General features: G+C 26.3%; 5 protein-coding genes across 7 annotated transcripts; 1 reads left to right on the top strand and 4 right to left on the bottom strand.

Annotated features, from left to right (window-relative positions):
• Positions 1-529: 529 nt before the first annotated feature.
• Positions 530-1,681, bottom strand: LOC141526455 (cystatin cpi-1-like). Its single transcript, XM_074241491.1, has one exon. It carries the CDS (start codon positions 1,037-1,039, stop codon positions 653-655), a length of 387 nt encoding a protein of 128 aa, XP_074097592.1. The 5' UTR covers positions 1,040-1,681; the 3' UTR covers positions 530-652.
• A 155-nt stretch (positions 1,682-1,836) lies between these two features.
• On the bottom strand, positions 1,837-2,875 carry LOC141526456 (cystatin-like protein). The gene has a single exon (XM_074241492.1). It carries the CDS (start codon positions 2,463-2,465, stop codon positions 2,103-2,105), a length of 363 nt encoding a protein of 120 aa, XP_074097593.1. The 5' UTR covers positions 2,466-2,875; the 3' UTR covers positions 1,837-2,102.
• Positions 2,876-3,252: 377 nt separating this feature from the next.
• On the bottom strand, positions 3,253-14,112 carry Limk1 (LIM domain kinase 1). Of its 3 annotated transcripts, none has more exons than XM_074241481.1 (8): positions 13,721-14,112; positions 12,761-13,017; positions 11,765-11,894; positions 11,203-11,646; positions 10,622-10,714; positions 10,209-10,341; positions 9,903-10,135; positions 3,253-8,825 (listed from the first exon to the last, which is right to left on the bottom strand). In XM_074241481.1, exons 2-8 carry the CDS (start codon positions 12,780-12,782, stop codon positions 6,164-6,166), a joined length of 3,717 nt encoding a protein of 1,238 aa, XP_074097582.1. In that variant the 5' UTR covers positions 12,783-13,017; positions 13,721-14,112; the 3' UTR covers positions 3,253-6,163. The 3 variants fall into 3 exon arrangements, with proteins under 3 accessions (XP_074097582.1, XP_074097583.1, XP_074097584.1); XM_074241482.1 differs by having other exon boundaries at positions 13,841-14,112; XM_074241483.1 differs by lacking the exon at positions 10,622-10,714 and having other exon boundaries at positions 13,721-14,111.
• Positions 14,113-14,394: 282 nt separating this feature from the next.
• Eif3h (eukaryotic translation initiation factor 3 subunit h) lies at positions 14,395-16,058 on the bottom strand. The gene is made up of 2 exons (XM_074240833.1): positions 15,653-16,058; positions 14,395-15,312 (listed from the first exon to the last, which is right to left on the bottom strand). Exons 1-2 carry the CDS (start codon positions 15,913-15,915, stop codon positions 14,565-14,567), a joined length of 1,011 nt encoding a protein of 336 aa, XP_074096934.1. The 5' UTR covers positions 15,916-16,058; the 3' UTR covers positions 14,395-14,564.
• A 160-nt stretch (positions 16,059-16,218) lies between these two features.
• Cct6 (chaperonin containing TCP1 subunit 6) lies at positions 16,219-18,977 on the top strand. The gene is made up of 4 exons (XM_074240816.1): positions 16,219-16,444; positions 16,978-18,194; positions 18,490-18,658; positions 18,732-18,977. Exons 1-4 carry the CDS (start codon positions 16,308-16,310, stop codon positions 18,802-18,804), a joined length of 1,596 nt encoding a protein of 531 aa, XP_074096917.1. The 5' UTR covers positions 16,219-16,307; the 3' UTR covers positions 18,805-18,977.
• Positions 18,978-19,433: the final 456 nt, after the last annotated feature.

The raw sequence follows: 19,433 nt of genomic DNA, 5'->3' as shown, positions 1-19,433 counted from the left end.
TTATTAGAAATTAAGAAAAAAATTTATTTAAAAAATAAATAAATATTTAAGCTTGACAGAAAGTATTCTTAATTATTTTTTATCGTAATTATAGTTAAATATATTTTACTATTCTTCCGATAGAAAATTATTTTAGTATGGATAAAAGTGTGTTTTTAATCATTTTAATTTTACCTACCTTTATAATAATTGCTAAATAAATTTTTTTAATGCAAAAATTTATACTAAAAATTTTTTTTCGAAGACGTGGTCACTACTTTTTATGAATTCAGAGATAAAGTGTATGAAGTATTATTATTATTTTTTAACTTTATTTATTAAAAACACAATTAAATATTAAAAATTATCTAATTACTATCAATTACATTCATAAAGATAAAAGAAAATTAAGAAAAATCGTGAAATAATAAAATTGTTCTAAAATTAAAAATTTTTTATTTTATTTTTAATTTAAGTAGTAAATCAATTTTTTTTTTAGTAATTTTCTGCTTTTTCTCAGAAATAATGTTTTAAAAAATCTCATCCAATATTACAAATAATCAAAATTAAATTTATTTAATGTAAATGTCTAATTGAAAATTTTTTGTGAAACAAAATTAGCAAAATCTCAATTTTTCTACAAAATTCTAATCCCAAAAAATTTTTTTTGACTCTATTCACATTTGATAGTAATTTCAAGAGGATTTTCTTGAATCCAAGGTCGCTCCCAAATTTTAATCTCACACTCTTTGGTCGGACTATCTTCCACTAACAAACATGTCTCAGTAAATTGGCCCTTTGGACAACTACTCTCTCCAAATCTAACTTTTATTTTATAAAGTGATCCAGCAACAGTTTGACGAGATGCACTGACAATTTCCGCAACAACTGGCTCGTTGGCGCCTTCATAAGTAGCCGAGAATTGTTTCAAGCCTTTTTTTGTGTACTCTTGAATTTCGGGAGAATCAATCGGAATTGATTGCGGTCCTCCTGGGACATTTCGCCCAGCTTCGGTTGCAATTATTGCAAATATTGAACACACTAATATGATTTTGTACATTGTATTTATTATAAAACGTGTGTGAGAAATAAATTTATATTTTTTATTTGATTTACTTTCGCTTAACTTGTGTTTGCTACGAAAGTTTGCACTCAAGTGAGTTTACGCGGTAGTATATATTATCCTACGTCAACAACTTAGCTCTACTATATAATACTAGGCCATATAAAATTTCCATGTAGCTATTATCACTTCAATTATCTGTTGACCTTACTATCTCAGTAGATTTATATTTATATTTATTTATTTTATAAAAAATAATTAAATTGAATAAATAGCAATCGTTTTGATAAATGTTTACTTTAAAATTAAATGTTTAAAATACTTTAACTTAAACTTGAGCGCAAACATTTTTTAATAGTTTTTTATAACAAATAAAATCTAATTATTTTTTAATGTTGCATTTAAATATCGCGCGAGATAATTTATATTGAAAGAAACGGTGTTTTAATCTGTCAACATTGGAAATTTTTTTAAATATAAGTATTAATAAAATTTTATCCAGATATGCATGTTAAAAATAATAAAAAAAAAATTTACGACATATATTTTTGGAGTAGCTAATTTATTTTTTAATCTTTGAATTTTCTGTGTAAAAAAAAATTGTAAGACGTAAAAATTACTTGAAGAATAATTTATCTTTTAAAAATTAATATCAAATGAATCCACACTGCTATCCTTTACTGATAGATAAATTTTTAGAAGACGAGGTTACTGAAGTCGCAATATATGCGATTTATACTTCATATAAAGTAGTTTAAATGATCACAAGTACACAAACAGATAACTCTATACGATAAACTTTAATCTCTTATTATATTAATATATTAAGTTTGAAGAGCAAAATACAATATTAAAAGTATAAAATTTTATTAATGTTATTTAGTAGTTAATTAACAAAATAAAAAGAGCCATTATAAAAATTTATTAAAATTTTCAGAACGGCTAATTTAATTTTTGTAAGAGCCAGTGGTCATAAAATATCAAATGACATCATTCTATTGAGTATAATCAACGTTCAATAAGTACGTACGTATTACAATGTGTTTATCTCGTTGAAAAGTTAACATTGATCTTGAAGTAATTTAATGTTAATCTCAAGGGGATTTTCCTTTATCCAAGGTCTTGACCAGACGCTGATCAAACACTCTTTAATTGGACTATTCTCCGTTAGAGTACTTCCCTTGGTGAATTGCCCTTTAGGACAATTACTTTCTCCGTACTTAACATGAATTTTGTGTAATGATCCAGCAACAGTTTGATAAGTTGCACTAATGATTTCCGTAAGAATGAGCTCATTAGTGCCTCCATGGGTAGACGACAATTTCCTCAAGCCTTGCTCAGCGTAATTTTTAACCTCTGGCGAATCGACAGATACTTTCTTGATTCCACCGCTCATTGGTGAATCTGAACCTTGGTCTGACATTTTTCAATCAAGTGTTTAATAACAAAAATAACAATTCCTTGATGTTAGAAGCAACACTAGAGTTTTAGAGTTTTAATTTATTTAAACTGTCACTTTAAGGTGAGTAATATTACGTGACGTAATATTTGTGGGTAGCGCAAGAAAATCTGTCATGAGCAACGCGCTATATATTCTATTCTACGCAGTTTTTATTTACTTACTACGGAGTTAGCGAAAATTCTTCTTTATCAAGTGAGAACCTATAAAAAAAATATTAATTTTTAATGAAAATTTATTTAGCAGACATTTAATAATTTTAAGAATTTTTTTAACAATTAAATTATTGCAAAAAAAAATTGACATGTGGTAATTTTAAAAAATTAAAAATTCAATTTTTTTAAAAGTAATTTTTCAAAACAATTTTTTTCTTAAAAAAAAATTAATAACTAGCCAAGACTGCTAACTTTAATGTCATTTTTTAATAAAAATTAATTTAGCAGATGTGTAAATTTAAAAAAAATTTTTTTTTAATAAAAACTTGACAAATTGTCAAATGTCTGCTGATTTCAGTAAAGCTTACTTTATTTGGTTTCTCTAAAGATTTTATTTCCACTTTAAAAATTTAATTTAGATGGAAAAATGTTTCAAAATATTTTCAATTGACTCTTTAATATATTAAAAATAAATATATTAAGAAAAACTTTTAGAATTTGAATAATTTGTTTCTTACTACAAATTTAGATCAGTGATTTTTGCTACATATTAATTTTAAAGGTACTATCTAATATACAATAAATATAATAAAATATTAAATTGATGATAAATTATTTTATTCATTTTTTTGGAATGTCAAACAAAAATTGATTAATTTATTTCATGTAAAACTTTCCGGAAAATTATTATATTATTATTACACATTAATTAATTATTATTGTTCATATTACAATCAATCAGTACTAATACGTATATCTCTTCTATCTTTCCAGCAGCTAGTCAGTTGTCTCAACAACAAGAGAAAAAATAATAATCTTTTTTTTTATATCATTTACACTTTTTGTAAATATATATATATATATATATGAATACATTTTTGTTGAACCTTTTTTTTCACACACAAAATAATTAATTATATCATAATAATTTTTTTGCTTTTCATTCCAATTATTAATACAATATTAAATTTAGACAGAAAAAATTTTTTTAGAACAAGTGAAATATTTTTAGCATGAAATATTTTGATGTTAAAAAATAAAATTTATTAAAAATGAGATGAAAACTAATGTTCATATAAAAATTTGCATAAAAATTTCTAAACTAATGAAATATAACAGATTATTTGACATTTTTTTTTTGTTCATGGTATGAGTATTCATATTTAATTATATTTATTTGTATAAACTAATACTTAAGATTGTTATAATTTATAATTAATTACGTGTGAATAAAAATAATATTAATAATACAGACAATTTCAAAACACTCTCTATCACAGACAATTAACGTTTATGTGATTTTCGGAAAATAACATTGAAGGTATACTGACTTATTATAATTATCATTATTATTATTATTTATTTAATTATTATTTTAGCATGGAAAAGATATTTATTTTAATATACTGCAAAAAATATATATCAGATATTGTTAACATTATAACAAACATTATTACCTTATCAATAGTACCTTCAATGTGCTATTAACAGTCATTTTCTCAATTGTTCAATTAAACCTTTTGAACAACAAATCCATTCGTAAGTACGCAATTAATTAATTAATTAAAAATATTGACGAATTTTTTAATGCACCGATTAAAAAAAATTACATTTTTTAAAAATAAAAAAAAAAAAAAAAATTGTAAATGAATAATTTTTTAAAAACGAAAACTTTCACAAAAGTTAATCGCCCAAAAGTAAAACTTTTATCCAAAGATAGAAAATGACAGAACTGACTTAAATAAAAATATAAAAAATTAAAAATACATTTTTTCTTATACTTGGAATGCAAATAAAAAATAAAAAATAAAAAATAAAAAATAAAAAATAAAAATTAAAAAAAAAAATACACTTTCCTATTATTGGTTAAAAAAAATAATCATATATGTATAAGTAGAAAACGCTAGCGTAGTTGTATCGAAATTAGTGTTTTGAATGTGTAGAGTCTTAAATTTATATACAAACTATGTACAAACTAATGTTAACTATACAAATCGCAATATAGTTTTGTTACAATAATTCTAAATTCCTAAGTAGCCGTTATACGTTACAGATATACGCATTTTCCATATTGTCAGCTTCTAAACAAAAATTAATAATAAAGGTATATAATATTACAATATATATTTCTTATATAACTTATAACTTAATTTTTTTTAACACAAATTAATAAATTCTTACGGTACTTAATTTAAATGAATTATTTTTTTTTTCGATTTCATTTCAATACTTGACATTAATACAACATGACTTATTGTGCATAGCAATTAATTATTTTCTGTCATTTTAAATCTAACGATAGAAAATTTTACTGACACAAATTGCCATTTGTAAAATAAAAATAGCAATGAAATAAAATAAAATATTTAATGCTATTTATTGCGTTATAAAAATTCATCCTTTTACTCAAACAACAATATATAATTTTAAACAAACAATTAATCTACATACAATAATTATCTACATAAACTCTACGAGTTCAAATATATATATTTATATAAATATTTAAAACTTTCATTGAAAATTCTTGTTGGTATACAGTTTGATTGATTAAATAAACAATCAAATTGGATGGAATGCTTTCGTTTGAAGATTCAGTATTTTAACAATTTTCCTTTATAATTAATTTTTTAATTGATATGAGGCAAGAATATTATTTTCGGAATGCATTATGCAATAGTAGTTGGCAAGGAATGCAACGATAAATACATTTGGTTATAAATTTACCTTTTTTTTTTTTTTTTTTTTTTTTTTTGGCAAGCGCTATTAGTCTTTAAATTATATAAAATTTCTTCAAGAACATTTAAATGGAATGCTTATAGCGAATAATTAATACTTTTATTAATAAAATTCCTTGTAAGCATTTAATGCTTTACATCAGGACGTTATTTTTTAAATTGAAAAAAATAATCTGAAATCTTCGGTTTAATTTTATAATCTTAGAGATTCATATTTTTAAATACAATTTTTAATTATTGTAAAAAAATTCAATATTTTTCGCATTTAAATTTATCGACAATATTGTTTATATATAATTAAAATACAGATTTAATATATTTTTTAAAAAATCTTCAAAAGGCCCTTGTTGTTGTATTGCTGAGAGCATATTTGACATCAGTAATACGTTTTTTATTATTAAATACCCGGCTGCCTAATTTCAAAACAATAATTGCCAATTTTGAGATTTTAAAAAATTTTTCTTAAAAAAAAAAAAAAAATTTACGCGCCAAATTTATAGAAAATTTAATTTATGAGTAGAAAATATTTAAATATCAATTTAAGAAAATATTAAAATTTAATAATTTTAAGAAAAAATACTTGAAATAAAGTGTTAAAAATTATAAGAAATGCAACAGTACTAAAAAAAATCATGTATAAAAATTTAGCAGTTACTGTGTTTTAAAATTGGGCAGCCGTACCGATACAGTGTCATTTTTTTTTTTTTTTTTTTTTTTTCATTACTAATAATACTAATCAATATAAATATAATATATTATTAAAATATGTTTACAATGCCGTGCTTTCAATTGGTGAAGCATTACGATTTAGTAGGGAAAATTTATCAGCTGTACAACAATTTTCATGTTCTTCAGCATTTTTACGTAACTCAGCAACGTCAATATCATCAAAAAAATCACTACGCATTGTTCCTACAGCACTGTCTGTGCTAAAACTATCTTGTCTACATAAATCAACTTGTTTATTCTTATAACATTCAGTATAATTAACTTGTGGATATGATGATAACTGTAAATTACTTGTATAATCAAATTTCATATCATCACTATTTATCGATTGGTTTGTAAAAAATTCTTTATCATTAGATTCAGTATGACTGTCAATATTATTAATATCAAAGTCATTTAAACTTGAATACTCATCAGCCTTAGAGGTGCTATCATTAGAACAAAAACTATCTTGCCGACAAAGTAATTCTGTAAAAGGAGGTTGACATGAAATTTTTTCAGGATAATTTCGCAACGGAAGTGTATCTGATACTGCAAGACTCGTGTGTCGGGATAAAATACTACCGATACTCGAAGCAACACTGTCTTGTCTCTTTAACCAACAACAACTATTATCTTTACTATGAAAATTATTTAAATCATTTAACGAATCATTATAAATTAAATTATCCTTATTACTATCACTATCTTTTAACTGAACGTCCTGTTGTTCAAATGATTCTTTATTATTTGTCGTCGGTTCATCTTCTTCTCTGGTAAACGCATTTTTAGATTGCTCTTTTGTCGGTGAAATTTTCATCCGCCTTAGATAAGATCCTGCGGATGTTTTACCAGTATCTTTACCTTTTTTTTTGACATCATTGCTCGCTGTTGCGTTAACATTATTATTATTTTGCCGACCGACCGATTTATTGCTTTTTTCAATAGAATTTCTTAATTTACTAATTTGTTTAAAATAAGTACCAACAAAGCCACCTGCTTCTGGCGATTTCCACGACTTATCAATTGGACTCTGTTCGTCATTTTTTAATGAACAATTATCCAAAGATTCGTATTTTTTTTCCACATTTTTTGGACTCACTACTGAATTAACTTTGTATGAATATTTATTGTCAACATTACTTAGTTCAGTAGGTAATTCAAAATTACTCTGCGTATTTATATTGCCAACGTATCGCATTTTTTCCATTAAAGGTACTTTAACTTTTACCGGAGACTTAGTAACTTCAATTCCCAGTGGTGGTTTATTTTTTAAAGTTTTACGGTCACTTTCATCGCCAATTACTTCATCGGTGGTTTTAATAATTTGATTACAGTCCTTAAACTTTGTTTGATTTCTCAAAAAACGGCCATTAAAACCACTCAAGTCGGGTGAAATAATAATACTTGGCGACTCACTGTCATTAGAAGCAGTCGTAGAAGTAGTAACAGCAGTAGCAGCAGTAATAACTTTGGATCGTAAATTTTGATTAGAAAATTTTCCAGAGTTTTTCGAAATATCAGTCTGACTATTTTGCCGTGAATATCGTTCTCTAGGTGGTTCTGGTACTTTAAACTCTTGAGTTGTCACAACATCTACTTCCCTCTCCAGTGTACTGTCTTCACAACAATTTCTCTTTTTTTCTTGATGCACTGTTCCTTCTTTAATGGGTCTTAATTGCGGTGCCAGTGATTCCGGAGTTGTTGATTCACTGCTAATCGGACTGGGACCAGTGTAATACCGAATATCCGACTCTAAATCTGGTGAAAGAGGAGCACCAACAGACAGATGCATTGCCAAACCTTCTAACCAAACTTCCATAACTTCAAATGGTGGTCTTTTGTCTGGATTTAAATCACAACACAAAAAAGCAATCATGTAAAAAGTTTCTGGACAGTTAGCACAAAACTTTTCTCTAAATACTTTTTGATTCAATCCAAAATCAGAGGAACGGGGAAGATAATCTGGGTCCGCTTGAACACGTCCAATTATTTCACATACGACAATACCGAAGCTAAAAATATCGACTTTTTCATCGTACTTATTGCCTTTCATCATTTCTGGTGCCATCCAATAGGGATTACCCACGACAGTGTAACGTTTTTTTCTTTCTTTTCGTGGACACTTTGTCTCACCGTCAGCCGATGATGGTCCACTGTATCGTCTTTTATCAGACGAATTACCATTTTGTATTATTCTCGCTAACCCAAAATCGGCTACAACTACGGTTTTGTCTTCTCGCACAAGACAATTATGTGAATTCAGGTCCCGGTGTATTATATTCATTGAGTGAAGATAGGCCATACCAGCAGCTATATCTTTAGCGAATGACGTTCTTTGTTCCCACGGCAACGGTACATTCGTATCATGAAGTAGTCCTCTTAAAGTACCACCCGCGATGTACTCAGTAACAAGATGAAGTTTTTTCTCTTTGTAAAGTACACCAATAAAACGAAGTACATTGTTGTGATGCAAAGATCGAAGGACTGCTACTTCTTTAAGAAAATTTTTTTGTGCTTCTTCATCTACTCTGTATAACTCTTTTAGTACCATTATTTCGTTGGTTTCACGATGCGTTACTTTATATACTTGCCCAAAAAAACCCTTACCCAACAGCTCACCCTTTACTAAATCACTTGCACGGAAAATTCGTTGACTTTTTGGTTCCACGCGGAATGATCTCGTTCTACTCAAATCGCAGGTTGAGCTTGATAGTGGTGTACTGTAAATTATTTTTTATTAATTATATGAGCAATTATTTTTATTATCAAAATTTTTTAAATAATAAAGTAATAATTACTCTTAGAGACATTTTTCTATACTGCTAATATAATTTAATTTTATGAAAAAAAATTTTTTTAATTTAATTTTATGAAATTATTTTATGAATTTATGAAATATTACATATGCATGTATTTTTTTAATATTCTCAAAATATTTATATTCATTATTAATTATATCTAAACGTATTAACCGAAAAAAAAAATTTTATAATTTTGAAATGAAATTATTGAACCCTTTAAAAGTATAAAGAACCTACTTTCATCAAATAAAACAGAAAAACTAATTATTCAATTAAGATTCTTGTAAGAGAAATAATATTTAATAAATTAAAAATCAAAACAACAACACCTTTGTCTCCATATTCCAATGACATGTAAGCTAAACAATACTCTAGCAAATAAGTAAAATTTATATTATTGTTCTAGATTTTCTCACAAAAATTATAAATTAATTTGTAATTCTTGATTCGTAACAATAGTATGTGAGCTTTGAAAACAATCGTTCGTGGTATGGTGACTTTATAGGAGTTATTTTCACTTTATTTAAATCAATATAAAAACAAGAATGATAATTATGACGATAAATCATAAAATACTCTTTAGTATAAATATAGAAATTTGTTTGAGAATAAAAAAGAATGAAATTAACTTAAAAATAATAAAATAAGTGTGCATTGCAGACTAAATTTTTTTAATTTACTGCTTCATTAATTAATAGTATTATAATTTCTAATTTTTTTTTTCCTTTATTAAACACGGTATGAATAAAACAATTGTCTTTTCTTCATCAACTGTTTTGACAGGTGACAATCTCTATATACTACAAAAAATTCATCATTTATATTTTTTTTTTTGCAAATATTCAACGCGACAGATTTAATCAGCTTACGACACTTTCGACATAAAAAAATAAATGGCTATCAAATATATACTCTAATTTTTTTTCTCTTTCGTAGGTCGTCAGATTAAAAAAAATTTTGATAAAAATTTTAATTAAAATAATTATTTATAATTACCAATCCAACAATCTTGACATTGAACTGCTACGTTCTTTATTCGACGGATCCTTAGATCTTTTTAATTGACGGCTCCGATTTCCACTTATATATCCCTCGTCTCGACGCTTAAATATTCGCTCTCTACTTTCTGGACTCGTTCGAGGATTGATCGCCGTCGAAAGAAAAGCTGATGAAGTCGTAGAAAAATTGCTTCGTCGTGATAACGCGTCAGGATCGTGTTCAATCGTTAACTAAATAATATTAAATTTAATCAATGAGTTATCGATCAAATAAATACTTTTTAAAAATAAATTTGCTGCTTACTTGTAACACTGAGTCAGAATATCGGATAAGATTTTCAATACTCTCAACAGATTTATCTTTTACCGGAGTTCCATTTATTTCCAGTATTCTGTCTCCTATATGTAGAGACATCAAATCTCCAGACATACTGAGCCTGAAAGAATAAATGAATAATTATTAATCTTATTTTTAATTTCAAATAATACGATTGACACACATGTAAATTTTTTTAAATTTATAATTTACAAGCTAAATAAAAAAATATAAAAATCTACATTTTTAGTTCATCGTAAAAATAAATAAATAAATAAAATAAACTACTGGTGTGAAGTAAATGCACCTATTAAAAAAAAAAAAACTATTTATCTATAATAATTTCTACGTGAATAAAATTGCAGTATTTCGTGCTTATTTACTTATTCATCAATGAATACCTATTATTAAAGAATCTGCAGCATAGTCTAAATAGAACCTCCACCACAGAGGTCATCAGTTTACTCATCTTTCCGCGTACATTTCTCACTAACCTGTAGTTTTTAAGTAAGTAAGAGATCAATAGATAGTATGCAAAAAAAAATTTTTTTTAAATGAACTCTTAAATATTTATTTTTTTTTTTCTGATTACAAGCAATTAAAAGCAATCTTTTAAAATAATTTTTATATTAATTTCTCTAAAAATTTTTTTATTTATTTATTCATAATTAAATGCCAAGGCAAAAAGCCAAATGGCAAAAGTAAAATAAATAATAAATAGGTTTTATTTGTATCACATAATTTGTGCTTTATAAATTTTTTACAAAGACTTTTTTTATATTAAAAAATAATTAAATAATCTAATTTATATTTTTATATTATGTAATATAATCCATTATCTACTTTTGTTTATTATATAAATATTTAAGAGCTCTAAGTTAAACTTATTAATGTTAATTATTTTATTTCGGTCAATAAATATTAATCCAAAATATATAAAAGTTTAATAATTAAATAAAATATTTAAAAATAATAAACTTACTCGGAAATTCTGAGTAGACCACATCCACAGCTGTGAGGACTGGGTGTTGAATCCAAAGTAAGTTTAATTCCTCTCTGTTTTTCAGAATTTTTAGTACCAGGAGGAATCTCTACGAGTCTTATACTGTGGGGCTTTCTAACAAATGGATAGTTGGCCGTTCGATTAAGTGGCTGCATTTGTCGTTTATAACAAATTCCACAATAAAGTTTTGATCTTTCAACTAAAGCATAGCTTTCACCATCACCAATAAATGCACCACATGAATTACATGCAAAACATTCTGGATGAAATTTGTGATCTCCAGCCAACATAACTGGTCCGGTGATAACTTGGCCACAACTTTGACAAGCTTCTCCATAAGCTGCCCAGTAATCATCTTTGCAAAATAGTAGGCCATCTTTTTCAAAGTACCATGACGATAAAGAAGCATCACAGGCTGAACACCTTCAATAAATAAATAAATAAATAAATAAATAAATAAGAAAATCTTTGTATAGGTACAAACTTTTATGTAAATGAATGAATAAATAATAATTACAGATGACTTAAAAATAATACTTACTGAAAACAATCAATATGCCATTCTTGATTGAGTGCTTGAATGAATTCATCTTCCTCAATAGCATTAAGACATCCAGCACAAATTAATGGTCCACTACCTCCTCCTTCCCCGCCTTCTCCACCTCCAGGATCTTAAAGTAAAATAAATAATTAAAAAACTAAAATCTATCTAGTTAACTTTCTAAAGTCATGTTAAAACTAAATCATTTAATTAAATAGATGGATCATTATTTATGGTGATGATAATAATAATAATACTGAAGTTAGCCGTCAGCTGTTAATTTTTTTAATTTTTTTATTAATTTTCACATGTGAAACTTTTTAATTAATTTTTTTTTAACAATTTAATTGTTATAAAATTCCAAAAAAATTTTTAATATCTGTCAACTTCAGTGTTATTAATTTCATAACAAAAAAATTCTAAAAAAATTTTTGTCTGTCAACTTTAGCATCATTAATAATAATAATAATAATTTAAAAAGACTAAAAATAAACAACTACCGAATTTGAACATTAAATGCCACTGTTTATCAGAAAGACGTTTGTAAAAGAAAATAAAATAATCTAAAAATAATGAATCACTTTCGACAATGGATGGTCATCACAGTATCGTAACAATCTAAGAAAAAAAAAAAAAAAAAAAAAAAAAAAAAAAAAAAACGTTCTGAAATTATAGAGCACAGTTTGACAGCACAATACAACAGTTTATTTATTAAATGCCAGGATTGTTGACAGTAAAATGATAAAAAGGTTTAAAATGTGGAGATGAAACAGACTTGTAAGGACACGACGCCCACGCGATCACTCACTACTCACAAGATGATCCAGACGATGTCAAGTATGTATCAGAGAATGGATTTTAAGACCTGACAAATCACAATATTGTTCCGTAAAGAAAAAAAAATAAATTCAGTATTGTTGAAATAATTTAACTAAACAATGAAACAATTTTTAAAATAAACAAATATTATTTATATTAACAAAATGACATACATACCATTAGTTGTAGTTTCATCCATGACGGCATCTAGATATACACACTGAAATTTTCACGTACTCCCGCTCCCACTGCCCTTATGTTATGCTGCTTGCTGATGGCGTATACGCTATACTGTACATTCAACACAAGAACACGAACAAGAACACAAGTACACCCACGATCCCAGCTTCAACAAACTGACATTTCAGCCATCATGAATCTCGAGCTCGAGGAACTAGCTGAAGTGGGGGCAATCATTTCTAAACTAAAACACACTAAATATTTTCATGTACATACATGTGTACTTATACTCACGTACTTTTTTATATAATATAAAAATCATTAAAAATTATATAAATAAAATAAAATTAATGCTTTATTTTATTTATATAAATTAGTTTCTTTTTTTAATTTATTCATTTTTTATTTTAATTACAGTAAAAATTAATTTAGCACATGTTTTATAATTTTAACAATTTTTTTAATAAATAAATTTTATGAAAATTAATTTAACCGACATTTTAAAACTTTTAGAATTTTTTTTTTTTATTGAAAAATTATTTTTAAAAAAATAAAAGAAAAAATTTCACGTGTAGAAAATTTTAAAAATTACAAGTGCAATTTTTTAAAAATAATTTTTCGGAGCAAATTTATTTATTAAAAAAAAATAAAAAATTATATTATTACGTCAAAAATAGCAGATATCCGACTGATTTTTTTTTTTTAAATTTAATATTAATAAAAAATAATAATAATAACAAAAATTGTGCATTTTAGAAAATTATTTTCAAGTATTTTTTATTTTAAATAAAGAACTATTGGATGTTTGCTGTTTTGCAGCATATTATTTTATATCTTGAATTAAGAACAAAAAAATAAATAAATAAATATCACATATTTATATTATTTTAATAACTGTAACAACACTTATTGATAGTAGTTTACTTTGTAATAATAAATACACATGTAGATATTTACTTTGATATTGAAATTTGATTAACTAAACAAGATCGTCTTGAAACTTAAATGTCTGAGTATGTATTATTAGAAATATTTTAATTTTAGAATGTTTAATTAGATAAAAGTAATTTTGTTTACTTGTTAAATTAAATTATGTACACAAGTACGCTTTAAATTGTTGTATTCCACCTACTGATTTTTTTAGCAGCGACTGTAGCCAGACTATAGTGAAATCGATGAAATAGATAACGTAGTATATAGATATATCTATGTATATTTCAGATAGTTTCTAATTTTATATATATATATTTTCAAGTTGGCGTTGTTAAATTGTAAATAACAAAAAAAAAAATTTACCAAATATGACTTTAAGTTAGCTGTCACTATTATAATTTTTTTTTATAAATAAATTTGCTCCAAAAAATTATTTCTGAAAAATTACATTTTTTTTTTTTAATTTTCTAATTTTTTTTTGCGATAATTTATTTGTTAAAAAAATTTTTTTAATTAATTATTATCTGCTAAATTGATTCTCATACTTTAAGTACATTAATTATGAAAATATCTATTTTAATAGTAAAACTTGTAGCCTATAAAAAAATAATGCTAAAATTTTATTTTTTTTTATTTTTACTCCAATTTAAAATTATATATAAAATTATTAATAATAATACAGAAAAATAATTATTAAATTATTTAAATTGTTTCAAAATTTTATTTATAAAGAAAAACGTTCAAACAATTGTAGTCTTTAATTCTGTAAATTTAATTGATATTTTTCCACTGCATGAATCGAATAGGTGTCTTAAAAAATGAATTTTACAATGTTTTTTATAAAAAAAAAAAAAAAAAAATGGTCCCATTAATTTGTAGTCTTAGACTCCTTGGCGCTCTGTAAACTCTGGGTGATGTAGAGCTTGGCTAAACTTTGAGCACAGAATTGTGAAATATGCTGGCTGTAGGTATTAATCTGTCCGGCAACGATCATAGGATTCAGCCTGGGTGGTACTGGCAATGGACGCATCAGCTTGTTGATATCATCGTCGGGTAGTGGAGGTTCGTCTTTAGCAGCACGCATTGCGTTCTCTTGAGCGCGTTTAGCCAATAAACGATTCTTGTCTTGTTGCTGACGAACAACAAGGTGTTGATATCTGTTGAATTTAATGGCTTCTTGATTCAGCTCGTCGACGCGGTCCATCATACAGCGCAACTGATTCTCAAGAACAGACGCGGTGCCAAGATCCAAATATTTAGTACCTTCTTCCTCGGGTATCAACTCCTCTAATTCAGACATCATTATGTTTGTCAAATTACTATTTTTTATGACAATTGGAATTTCGATAAACAAATTTTCGTATCCTATTTTCAAGGTACGCAGTGCTTCTGGAGTAAATTCGTTTTCCTTGTACATCTGAATAGCTTGAGGAGTTAAACGGTATGCTTTTAAGGTCAGGAATCCTCGTGCTGATTTAGCTGTATCGTAAATTACAACTACTGATTCTTCAATTGACGTTTGGTAATGATATTGAGATTCGAGAAGTGAAACACTCAAAAAATTACCAACGTCTGCACTTTGGTACCAACCGACATGGAAATGATCAACGTTTACTCTGAAAGAAAAAAAAATTATTTTATTAAATGGGTTGACAAAAATAATTTTTTTAATTTCTTAATGTAAATTAATTATTTAATATTTTTAATTATCTAAGTAAATAAATAAAATAAAAAATAATACTAAAGTTAGCCGACGTTTTTAATTTTTTAATTTTCTTTTAGTTATTAAATTAGAAGTAAAAAATATTTTTAAAAAATTTCACGCATTGTTTTTCAAGTTTTTTACAATTGGAAATTTTTAAAAAATTTTTTTGTAATCATTTTTTCAGTAAAAAAAAAAATTATAAAAATTTTTAGATGTCGGCTAACTCAATTTACTAAATAAAAACATTATACCTTCGAAGCCGACGCATTACAGCCAGTTGATATTCCTCTTCCTCAGCTAATTCATCGTTCTTAGGAAATGGAAAGCAATTGGTAATTTCCAAACGATTTTGTACAACTAAACCAAGTAAAGCTCCTTGTGCAACTTCCATATTACTCGTTGATTCTTCATGGCAATGTTTTATAATTTTCATTGCCGCCAGCCCGTCACATTGGACATAATCAATACGAGACTCCAACTCGGTTATTCTACGTGAATTTGCTCTCGACGACATGCTTTATTTTTTTAACTTACTTTATTATCAATATTTCACTATTTCAGAAGTATTATTATTAATTAAATAAATTTACAATAAAAAAAACCACAAGTATTCGCTAGACAGCAATTTACTGTGGCGTGGACTGTGTCTCGTCAAACGAGGTTAAGTTCCGGAGAAAAAATGACCAATGCTGCCATCTCTGAGCGGGAAAAAAAATTTTTAACTGGTGATGGCGCCATTGAGTATTGTCAATTTTTGTAAATATGACTTAAATATTAAATTCATGTATATTAAGTTGTGAATTTTAATAAATCAAGTGAGTGAACGCATTGCCATTGTCGTATTTCTCATACATTTATTCACCATTGAATTTATATTTTAAATAAACGATAAAAAAAAAAATAATTATGGCAGCAATTAGTTTGTTAAATCCAAAAGCCGAAGTTGCAAGAGCATCTCAAGCTTTAGCTGTTAATATTTCTGGAGCTAAAGGAATCCAAGATGTGATGAAAACTAATTTGGGTCCGAAAGGAACCATGAAAATGTAAGATATCACGTGTGTCAATTTTATTATTTTGGTTATTATTTCAGAATATTATTAATTATATTAATCAAATATTTTATTTTTAATATAAATTTGATTTGCTATTTAAAATTAACTTGGTAGAGGAAAATTTAATTCATTATTTCCTACTCATTTTCTGTAAAATTATGTCCATATATGGACAACGTTGCACTCCATCTCTCACCGGCATTATTTTATTTTTTTCAGCGACAGATATTTGATTTAAATGACTTTGAAATTAATTATTATTTATTATTTATTATTATTTATTATTATTTTTTAACAAATTATTTTGATAAAATTATAATAAATTGTAAATAATTTTTTTTATAGTTGAATTAATTTAGAAAATAAAAAAATATTTGTAAAGTTAGTAATAATTATTGCAAATTTTTTGTTTGTATTTAAAAATTGTCAAAAGTCTTTTTATAATTAAAATATAAAAAAAAATAACTTGTAAAATTATAAAAATAATTAATAAAACAATGATAATAATTAATTTATTATTTTAGGTTGGTTTCTGGAGCTGGAGACATAAAAATAACTAAAGATGGAAATGTATTGTTGCACGAAATGCAAATCCAGCATCCAACAGCATCTCTGATAGCAAGAGCATCAACAGCTCAGGATGATATGACTGGTGACGGTACTACAACGACCGTGCTAATTATTGGTGAGCTGATGAAGCAAGCTGACTTATTTATTTCCGAGGGATTACACCCCCGAATAATAACCGAAGGTTTTGACTTGGCAAGAGTTAAAACACTCGAAGTATTAGAGTCGCTTAAATCTCCAATTGAGTGTACTAAAGAAGGACTCATCGATGTTGCCAAGACATCTCTGAGAACTAAAATTCATCCCAACATTGCCGACAAGCTCGCGGAAGTTTGTGTTGATGCAGTATTAGCAATCAAACAAGGCGACAAGCCAATTGATTTGCACATGGTCGAGCTTATGGAGATGCAGCACAGAACAGCAGCTGACACCACACTGGTGCGCGGTATTGTTATGGACCACGGTTCAAGACACCCCGACATGCCGAAGAGAGTTGAGAACGCGTACATCCTTACATGCAATGTAAGCTTGGAGTATGAAAAAACTGAAGTCAACAGCGGATTTTTCTACAAAACCGCTGAGGAGCGTGAAAAGCTCGTTGCTGCTGAGCGTGAATTTATTGACAACCGCGTCAAGAAAATAATTGCTTTGAAAAAAAAGTTATGCACAGGCAATGACAAAGGCTTTGTTATTATCAATCAAAAGGGAATTGACCCGCCGTCTTTGGATGCACTCGCCAAAGAAGGAATCATGGCTCTCCGTCGGGCTAAGCGTAGAAATATGGAACGTTTAGCTCTTGCTTGTGGTGGGATTGCCGTTAATTCTGTTGATGATTTGCAGGAAGATTCTTTAGGATGGGCTGGTCTCGTTTACGAACACGTTCTCGGCGAAAACAAATACACCTTTGTTGAGGATTGTAAAAAACCAAATTCAGTAACTATTTTATTGAAGGGGCCTAATAAGTATACGTTAGTACAACTTAAAGACGCTGTTCGTGATGGTCTTAGAGCTATCAATAATGCCATTGAAGACAAAGCTGTTGTTCCTGGAGCTGGTGCCTTTGAAGTTACTGCTAGTCGCGCTCTTTCACAATACAAAGAACAGGTCAAAGGAAAATTACGATTTGGAATTCAAGCTTACAGTGAAGCGCTTCTTGTTGTTCCTAAAATACTTGGTAAGATTTTTTTTTTTTTTTTTTTTTTCCTCTTAATGAAAAGTTTAATTTTTTTTTAATATGAAGTTTAAATATTTATTTATTTATTTATTTATTTAAATGCCAATCGGCTTTGTACATATTAATAATACAAAAAATTTATTTTTATTTTTGAGAGAATATAATATGAATAAAATTATTTAAAAAAAATTGCATTTTTAATTTACTAAAATTTCTAAATATCAATTTTTTATAATTTTTTTATGCAGCAATTTATTTAATTTAATTTTTAATTAATGTTATTTATTTTTTAAAGCTGTCAACAGCGGATTTGATCCTCAATACACGATTGTAAAGCTTCTTGAAGAAAGCGCCACTCTTGGTGAACCCGTTGGCTTGGATATTAACTCTGGAGAAGCTATCAAACCTAGCGACATGGGCATTTACGATAATTACATCGTTAAAAAACAAATAATCAACTCCTGGTAAAGTATTTTACTAATTAAATATATAACTATTCCAAAAAATTCATTTTTTTAATCATTAATTTTTTTTTAGCACTGTTATTGCAAGTAATCTGTTACTTGTTGACGAAATAATGCGAGCTGGTCTGTCATCATTGAAGGGATAATTTTATTACTGATTCATCTTTTTTTTAAGATAATAAAATAATTTTTATCACGCGATTATTAATTATGTTTCATATAATTCTAATACTTTTTATTTACTTAATTACACAGCATTAAAAATCGCCTTCGCTTTAATAAAATAAACATTTCTAACGAAAGAAAATAATTAAAATAATTTTATTTTTTTTTTCGAGACTAATTCTTTAGTATTAATCTTTACAAACAGCATTTTATTTGTTTTAATTTAGTTTAAAAAATAAAATTGCCTTAAATAATTTTTACAGACTAATATAAATTTGAAAATATTAAATTCAATATAAAAAAAAAAAAGAAAATAACCAGATTTACATCCAGAAGTAATAGATGAGCATTTATAATTTTATAAATAATCATAAAATGTACTTTTTTAATAAATATTTCTGTACCAATTTAATATTTAATCATATTAACTCAAACGTAGTTTATTTATCTAAATTTTTTTATCAAGAAACAGTAATAAGCTAAATAAAAAAGATATTAGTAAAATCTAATAAAAGTTGGTCATTTAATGCATTTTTTATATATTTTTCATACATACATATATATATATATATATTTAAAATATATGGAAAATTTTTACATATCTTTATTT

The sequence above is a fragment of the Cotesia typhae genome, unplaced genomic scaffold (genome assembly GCF_013202065.1).
Source record: "Cotesia typhae breed Kobodo isofemale line unplaced genomic scaffold, CoteBio_Ctyphae contig_33, whole genome shotgun sequence".
In the NCBI taxonomy this organism is placed as follows: Eukaryota; Metazoa; Arthropoda; class Insecta; order Hymenoptera; family Braconidae; genus Cotesia; species Cotesia typhae.
The sequence above is the reverse complement of the archived record's forward strand: the minus strand, read 5'-3'. Positions and strand labels throughout refer to the sequence as shown.

Coding starts and splice junctions, on each gene's coding strand:
- Cct6 (XM_074240816.1), top strand. CDS start 16,308: ATGGCAGCAATTAGTTTGTTAAATCCAAAAGCCGAAGTTGCAAGAGCA. Junction 16,445..16,977: donor CCGAAAGGAACCATGAAAAT/GTAAGATATCAC, acceptor TTATTATTTTAG/GTTGGTTTCTGGAGCTGGAG. Junction 18,659..18,731: donor AAACAAATAATCAACTCCTG/GTAAAGTATTTT, acceptor ATTTTTTTTTAG/CACTGTTATTGCAAGTAATC.
- Eif3h (XM_074240833.1), bottom strand. CDS start 15,915: ATGTCGTCGAGAGCAAATTCACGTAGAATAACCGAGTTGGAGTCTCGT. Junction 15,313..15,652: donor GTAATGCGTCGGCTTCGAAG/GTATAATGTTTT, acceptor TTTTTCTTTCAG/AGTAAACGTTGATCATTTCC.
- LOC141526456 (XM_074241492.1), bottom strand. CDS start 2,465: ATGTCAGACCAAGGTTCAGATTCACCAATGAGCGGTGGAATCAAGAAA.
- LOC141526455 (XM_074241491.1), bottom strand. CDS start 1,039: ATGTACAAAATCATATTAGTGTGTTCAATATTTGCAATAATTGCAACC.
- Limk1 (XM_074241481.1), bottom strand. CDS start 12,782: ATGGATGAAACTACAACTAATG. Junction 11,895..12,760: donor GGATGAAACTACAACTAATG/GTATGTATGTCA, acceptor TTTTACTTTAAG/ATCCTGGAGGTGGAGAAGGC. Junction 10,342..10,621: donor TGCAGATTCTTTAATAATAG/GTATTCATTGAT, acceptor TTATTCTTTCAG/GCTCAGTATGTCTGGAGATT.